Here is an 8,505-nt window from a genome sequence, read left to right as displayed (position 1 = left end):
TAGATTCATTGGTTCACATATTTACCTTTTGTATGTGTGTGCTGAGAACATTTAAGGTCTACTTTCTTAGCACCTTTCAAGCATACAACATAACCATAAACGATAGTCACCACTCTGTACACTAGATCCCCATACCTCTGGAATCAGTCATGCTAGGCTGGAGCCAGGTTGCAAGGCTGTTACTCGATCTACAGCGGAGTATGCAGTTGGCAAGTTTGTTACCAGGGGCTTAGGCAGGTGTGGTTCATGTCTGGTCTCTGTGGGGGATGGGACAGCCTCCAGGACTTCCTTCAGTAGGGTGGCACTGGGACAAGGGTCCACTTCAAGGTCCAAAAGGAGGCACTCAGGCAGTGAACCTATTATCAGGTACCTGGATTGGTGTGGGTCCCACCAGGGCCCTGGCAGAAGCCCTGCCAGGTCACTGGGTGGGTCCCAAGGTGGGAGGAACTGCCCCAGGTGGTGGCTGAGACGGACTGGGACTGAGTCCAAGCACTGCTTCAGGGTCCACAACCGAGACTGAGGTCTGCATACCTGACTCTGGAGGCACAGACAAAAATGTCTCCCACCAAGTCCCCGAGGCAGAAGGAGGGGCCCATTACCCAAGGCTGGGGTGGGGGGGAAGCCAAGTACTGTGCCCTTTCAGAATCTCTGGGGATGCAGATAGGACCCTGTGCTAACAGGACTGCAAATGTACTGTGGCTGGGAGGGGCTGTAGCCCAGTTACAGGGCCATATCAGAATCTACATTGGACTGAGATTGGTAGGCTTACTTTCAGGGACTCCTGGACTGTGGCAAAGAGGGACTGCAGTTGAGTCATGGGCCACTTCAGCATCCACAGCCAGGAAGAAGGTCTACATGCCTATTACCTGAGGCATGTGTGGATATGACTCTTCCCAGGTCCCTTTGCATATGGTGCTGGTGATAGGACCTAGGCCAGATGTGACTGTAGCCAAGTCCTACCTGAACTACAAATCTACCTGGATCCCACAAAGGCACTTTTGACCATGGATGGCTACCTAATTACTGCTGTTGAAGGGGTATATGAATGGGGAATCTCTTATGTTGCTGCTTGGCTGATATTTCCCCATACATCACATGCTGATTCATCATCCTTTTGTGAGCTGTTTGTGTATCTATATTTAGTGTATCAGCACCTGTTCATACACCTACATACATAATATCTGATAGATGCTTGCTTCTGTATTTGAATTCTTTATTCTATCTCACTGTCTATTCTGAACAATGTTATGTTATTTTAAGCATCATGTATCATAATAGACCTTGAGTTCTGGTAGGTTAAATGTCATGCCCTTATTTTTTTCTAAATGGTCTTTAGTAGCCTTAGCTTTTTATTTTGCTACTTGGATTTTAGAATCAACTCAAATGCTTTAACAAACCCCGGTAGGAATATTAATTGGAATCACATTAGATTTATACGTTGATTTGGAGAAAACTGTTATCTTTGTAAAGTTGATTATTTTCATCCATAAACACAATGATTTTCATTAATTACCTTATGTAACACTATCTTTTTTTTTTTGAGAAAAGACCTGTGGTTCTCCTGTTACTTATTATTAACAATGTATAGATGTTTCCTCATTGTGAAAAGAGACTACTTTATCTTTTTTTTATTTTTATTTTTTGAGAGAGAGAGAGATAGTGTGTGTGCATGAGGGGGGAAGTTGGGAGGGGCAAAGGGAGAGGGAGAGAGAGAGAAGCAGGCTCCATGCCCAATGTGGAGCCTGACACAGGACGCTATCTCACAACCCTGAGATCATGACTTGGGCCCAAACCAGGAGTAGGATGCTTAACTGACTGAACCACCCAGGTGCCCTGAAAAAGAGCCTACTTTAAATCACCTTTTCTAATTTGTCTTAATTCAGTTTGTTTTTGTATATTGATCTTGTAACCTACAACCTTGCTCAACTGTATTATTAGCCATACTCTATCTGTAGACGCTCATGGATGTTCAATGTCTTAATCTTGTTTTCTACAAATACTAGCAAGACTGTTTCTTCCTGTTCAATTCTAATATTCCTTACTTTTTTTTTTCCTTTTTTTCCCCTTTCTTACCTCCTTGGCTAGAATTTCAAGTATAATGTTCATACAGTGGAAAATTGGCTTTTTCCTGATTTTAATGCAACTATTTCAAATATTTTGCCAATAATATAATGTTTGCCATATTGTTTTGGTTATCTTTATCATGTTAAAATATTTCATGTATTACAACTTACAAAATTATAAATGGATATTAAATTTTATTGAATGTTTTTCTGCATTGGCAGCAATGATTTTTTGTAATCGTGTTTTGTTAACATTACTGAATTTTGTTTACTATTACTTAGCATTTTAGGATTTTATATTGTGCTTGTGAAATACTAATTTTAATATAATGCTAAACTCACACAAATTTGAAGAGACTTCCCTCTCTAATTTTCTGGAGGAATTTGTGTATTATGGGCTTAGATGATCCTTAAAAAATGCCCCTATAAATCTTAGTTGGTGTATTAGATCTTTGATGCATCCAACCAGATATTTCCTATATACACGTCCAAATTTATTGCAGACAGTCTCCAATTTTCAATGGTTTGACTCACCATTTTTTGAATTTATGATGTTGTGAAAGTGACATGCATTCAGTAGAAAACTTACTTCAAATTTTAATCTTTTCTTGGGATAGTGGGAGATATACAGTATTATTCTCTCATGATGCTGAGCAGTGGCCGTGAACTTCAGCTCCCACTCAACCACACGACCGTGAGAGTAAGCAACCAATATACTGACACCTATTCTGTACCCATATGACCATTCTGGTCTTCCCTTTCAATACATTATTTAATAAGTTCCATGAGATATCTAACACTTTGTTATAAAATAGGCTTTGTGTTAGATGATTTTGCCCAACTGTAGGCTAACGTAAGTGTTCTGAGCATGCTGAAGTTTGGCTAGGCTAAACTGTGATGTTCAGTAGGTTGGATGTATTAAAGGCATTTTCCACTTCATGATATTTTCAACTTACAGTGCTTTTATTGGGACGCAGCCCCATGGTAAGTCAAGAAAGATCTGTAGTTACATCAAAAGTAAGGTTTTTTTCTGAATTGTCTAATGTACTGTTACCTAGAAATGATACTCTCCCTGTTTCTACTTCCATCCAGCTCTTTTTCTTTGTTGCATTTCCATAGGATTCTGTGGACTTTTTTCAACAAAATTTTATGAGTCATAAACTCATTTTTGATATGGATGAACATTGTGTTAATTTTACTTCCATTCTAGAATGATAGTCTGGCTGGATACTAAATTCTAAACTGATAGGACTGTATCTTATTATTAAATCTCTTATTGTAGATGCGAAATCAGCCATTGCTTCTTATAGGTATTTTTTCATCTCCTCTTTATTTGCTTTATCAAGTATCTTGTTAGTACTTTAAATATCTCTTTTTATTATTTTCTGGCCTCCATTATTGGTAAGAAGAAGTCAGTGATGTTTGGAATGCTGTTTCTAATTTTTCAATTTATACCTCTAATTGCAATGTAAAAATGTTATTAAAGAAAAGACTCTTAAAAAGATAGAAATTTTGGGGTTTTTGGATTGTAGCTGTGATCTCTATCTTCAAAAGTTCAATCATAGGCCAGCATTTTTTAACCACTTTTAACTCCTCTGGGACAAGGTGATTTTTCTCTTTTCTCAAATTTTGAACACTTATCTGATGCAAATTTGCATGACAACTCAATTTAGTCTGTTTTTCTTTCTTTCCTTCTTTCATTTCTTCCCTCCTCCTCCCCTTCTTTCCTTTTCATCTTTCTTTCTTTCTTTCTTTCTTTCTTTCTTTCTTTCTTTCTTTCTTTCTTTCTTTCTTTCTTCTTTCCTTCCTTCCTTCCTTCCTTCCTTCCTTCCTTCCTTCCTTCCTTCCTTCCTTCCTTCTTTCTTTCTTTCTTTCTTTCTTTCTTTCTTTCTTTCTTTTACATTATAGATGTATCTTCTTATTTTCCTTTTAGCTTATAATTTACACCAGAGTGGGGTCCTTTTATATATAGACTATTAGAAAACAAAAACAATGTAACACTTTATTTATTGGGAAATGTAGTTTTTCTCATTAAAAATTGTTGACAAGTTAAAGTGACTTTAAGACTTGTTAAAATTAGATCAGTGAAGCTGTTGATGACCTCAGTGCCTTTATCTTAACATTGAGGGTGTGGAAGCTATGGATTTATAGCTGTACATGCAGTAGATACTGAAAAAAAGAAAACGCATCCCAATGAAACATTTTTCTTTTTAACAGAATATTTTACTCTTCTAAATAGCTTTCTTGAGGTATAATTGATATACAAATTGATATAATTGGTATACAGTTGAGTATAATTGCACATATTTAGTGTGTACAATTTGATGAGTTTGGACATATGCAAACGTCTATGAAATCATCACCCCAATTAAGGTAATAGATGCATCCAACATCTCCCAGAGTTTCCTTGTTTCCTTTTTTTTTTTTTTTTGTCTTTTTTTGTGGTAAGAATGCTTAACGTGAGATTTTCCCTCTTAATACATTTTGAAGTTCATGATACCATGTTGTCAACTGTAGGCACTATGATGTACAGCATATATCTAGAACTTACTCATCTTACGCAACTAAAACTTTAAACCCAGTGAACAACAGTTATTCTTTACTCTCTCCAGTCCCTGGCAATAACTTATATTCTCTGCTTCTATGAGTTTCACAGTTTTAGAGGCTTCATGTAGGTGGAATCCTGCAGTATTTGTCCCTTGTGACTGGTTTATTTTACTTAATAAATGTCTTTCATGTTCACAAATTAAAGGATTTTCCTTTTTTTTCTTTCTTTTTTTTTTTTTAGGCAGAAGTATATTCTGTTGTATTGTATACCACGTTTTCTTTATCCATTCACCCAACAGTGTTTCCTCTGTACACATAACTTCTTTTATTCTCTCACCATCTTATTGTTTTCTACTCTTATTGTGACTGTTTTGAGGCGACAAAAAAAAATCGTGCAAAGCCTCTAGTATGATAAGACCTCACTTGGACGTGTGTTTTCACATTTTCACAGATAACCTTCCACTCCACTTTCCCATTTTTTGAACTTGTCTCCAGGACCAGCTACCAAAAATAAAATTGAATTAATGCAAGTGATGAAACAAATTTGCTTAGTTTTGCAGCAACTGGGCAACAGGTTTTAATAAGAACCTGTCATAAAATCTGCTTTCCAAAATACCTTTAGCGACAGCACAGAGAATGAATTGTAGGTTAGAGAAACTCAGTCTTGGGATCTCAGGTGGTTGTTGAAGGACACTAGACGTCACGTAATAATGATCGCTTAGATCAGTGTTTGGAGATGAAAGAATCAATGTGAAAAAAAATATGTAGCAGTTAATACAGTTTAGTGAATGGTTTCATGGAGAGGGGTAGAGAGAATGGAAATCAAGCTGTCTATCATTCAAGTTTCTAGTGTGAGTAACATAGAAAGTGAAATTGGGAAGAGAACCAGTTTTAGTTTGGAAATTAAAACACTATTTTTTTAAGTATTTCAGTTGTTGATTGAATTATCCATATGGCCTTCAGATAGAGATGACCAGAAGATCATTACAGTTGTAAGCCTGCTGTTCAGTAGGAGAACTGTAGAGTGTAGTAATAAACTTTGAAGTCATCATCATAAATGTGGGAGAAAAAACTAGTTACTTTAAAACTTACATAGAGAGAGCCACAAATAAAAGTATCAGTGACTTGTCAGTGTTTCTCTAAAATGTTTTTGCAGAATGTTGTTTTATTATTGAACAAAGAATTGTGTTAGTTATTTTGGTCCATACCAGACATTTTAAGTTATTTTATTTTTTTAATTTTTAAAAGATTTATTTATTTATCTCAGGGGAGAGGGGCAGAGGGGAAGGGAGAGAGACAATCCCAAGCAGACTCCCTGCTGAGCATGGACCTAAGCTGAAATCAAGAGTCAAACACTTAACTGGCTGAGCCACCCAGTCGTCCTAGGTTAGTTTTTTTTTAAAATATATGTCAGATTCTATAGTGGTATCATGGGAAAATGTAAATGATATGATATACTGTTAAATAAAAAAGCAGATTATAAACTAAACTAAATAAATAAATACATGTCAGATTCTGTAAGTTTTCTGGAGATGCCAAAATAATTTTGTATATTGTCAACAAGTAAAGAAATGCAAGGCTAGGTCATGAAATGATTATAAGAAAACCAACTCCACAGTTACCAACAAAAATAAATAGCAACATACTTTCAAAAAATAATTATTCAGTTTGTCTGCTATTAGCTTCATAATATTCAGCAGCTAAAAGAGCCAATGAGAGAAAAAGTAAAGACAATCATTTTACAGCCTGCAGGACACCTTAGACCAGCTTGGTTTTTACTCTAGATTTCACTGTCGTCCCACCCAGCTTCTTCCTTCACCAACATGCAAGTTCTTTTCCTTCCCTGCCAGCCAGACAGGCAGATGGGAGAGGTAGGTGTGGCCTTCCTTGTCAGTAGTTCTTGATTCTTTGATGTGAAAAAGGGCAGCATGGTCATTTAAACTCAATCCAATCTCTTTGCACCTTACAAAGTTAAACAGCTAAAGGAGGAAAATAAGAAGGCGATCCTTGTGGAATGTACAGTGCCTATTGGCAGCACACCCCTCATTGCAATTCCCCTGCTTGCTTCATCTGTTCAAGTGCTTCCTTCGAAGGCACTGGATTTTTCTCTTGTGCTTCTGTCTTTAATTTTGACTTAACAATTTTCTCAATCTTAGCCATGTCCGGTTTGTCAAACATGGTTGCAGAGGAGGCTGGAGCAAGGCAGGCGAGCAAGCGAAGTTTGATCTGTGCTTTGCATAGCGGCCACTGTCGTGCCCAGAGGCAAATTTTAATGGATTCTCCCGTATCCATGAAACATACAGTTACCTGATCCTGTATTCTCTAAGCCATCATTTTAAATATTGAATGATAAACTAGGTGTAACCATGATATTCCATGTTTTGGAATGATTGTGTTAATCCTTATAGAACTTTATGAAGTGGGTATTCTATTTATCCTCATTTTATGTATGAGGAAACTAAGTATCAGATAAATTAAGTCATGTAGCCTGTAAAAGAGACAAGATTTAAAGTCAGATCTGAGTACTTATAACTAACTGGTCTTAATATTGTCCTACTCTGCGGAAGCCCATTTTACATGAGAATTCCCACTCAGCATTCTAACCTTACAATTCCTTAAATTTCTCCCTGTCAGTGTTCCACTCCAGAACTGGGCATGGGCTTTAGAAAAGCTTCACGTTAGAATTCCAGTACTACATTTCTACCATGGTGTTTTATCATTCCGACACTATCACACTCTTACCCTTACCTCACCTGCTCTGAGCTTCTGTAGAACTTCTCCATTCCTTGATGCCTTGTTCTTTCACCTGTCATCCTTTCCTGCCCTAACATATTTTCTTACTCAGCCTTGAACAAGTAGTGACACTTTTAGTTGTAAGAACAGAAGCCAGACCCAATTATTCAAGCAAAAGTTTATTTGTCAATCTTAGACTACAGAGTACAAAAATGTAGTGACTTCAAATGACAAGACTTAGGTGTTCAACTGAGTTTGAACATGGCTCAGTTCAGGTGCTAAATTATCTCATCAAAATACTGTCTCTGTCTCTGTCTCTCTCTCTCTCTCTTACTCCTAAATCCTGATTTTTCTCGGTGTATGGGCTCCTGGCTAATATATATACACATATATCTAATCATACATGTATACACAAATTTGTATTCTATCTTCCTTATTCTCAGCAAATGTATGCAACCAACTTAGATTAATTTAAGGCCTTATAAAGTATGAATTCTTTTTATTTCTGACCAGGGTCAAGTTTGAAATTTTCTAAATGTATTCTCCCTCCCTTTCTTCTAGCGTAACAGGTTGAGGTATATTCTTTTGTCATCATTCCATTTGTAATTATTGTTACTGCTGCTATTCATTTTCCTGTAGTACTTACCCACTATATTGTGTGTGCTTGCCAGTGACTTCTTTCCTTCACCTTAGAGATGTTCTCAGACTTGAAGAACACTCACCACACACGCTTTCTTATACTACGATACTGCTCCATCGCCCTCCTTTCTTGCTTAACGTTTTTAAAACGTTAAGTCTTCGCTAACAGTCCCTGATTCTTTGCTTCTCATTTCCTTTTTCGGCTCATTGCATTATAGTTTCTGCCTCTACTCTATTGAAATTGTTTTGGCAGATATTGCCTATAATGTCCTTACTGCCAAATTCAATTGATAAATTTCAATTCTTATCTTACTGGACATATGGGCTGGTTCTCTAATGCTTCTTTTTGATAACTTGGCCATTATTAAAGCTCTCTTCCATTCTTTTTTACTTTTCTGACTTCTTTTCTGGACTTCTTTACGAAATTCCTAAAGGTAGGTCTTATCCAGGTTTCTGTCATTGGATCCGCTATGTTTTATTCTAAATATGTGAGCTGGAAGAGCTTATCTAAAGATTGAGCCCT

General features: G+C 36.9%; 1 protein-coding gene across 1 annotated transcript; it reads right to left on the bottom strand.

The window, feature by feature from the left end:
- Positions 1-6,400: 6,400 nt before the first annotated feature.
- Positions 6,401-6,940, bottom strand: LOC103670540 (thymosin beta-4-like). The gene has a single exon (XM_040641271.1). The coding sequence runs from the start codon at positions 6,900-6,902 to the stop codon at positions 6,654-6,656; it is 249 nt and encodes an 82-aa protein (XP_040497205.1). The 5' UTR covers positions 6,903-6,940; the 3' UTR covers positions 6,401-6,653.
- Positions 6,941-8,505: the final 1,565 nt, after the last annotated feature.

The sequence above is a fragment of the Ursus maritimus genome, unplaced genomic scaffold, assembly GCF_017311325.1.
Source record: "Ursus maritimus isolate PB19 unplaced genomic scaffold, ASM1731132v1 scaffold_25, whole genome shotgun sequence".
NCBI lineage: Eukaryota > Metazoa > Chordata > Mammalia > Carnivora > Ursidae > Ursus > Ursus maritimus.
Note: the sequence above shows the minus strand (reverse complement) of the source record. Positions and strands in the feature narration are given on the sequence as shown.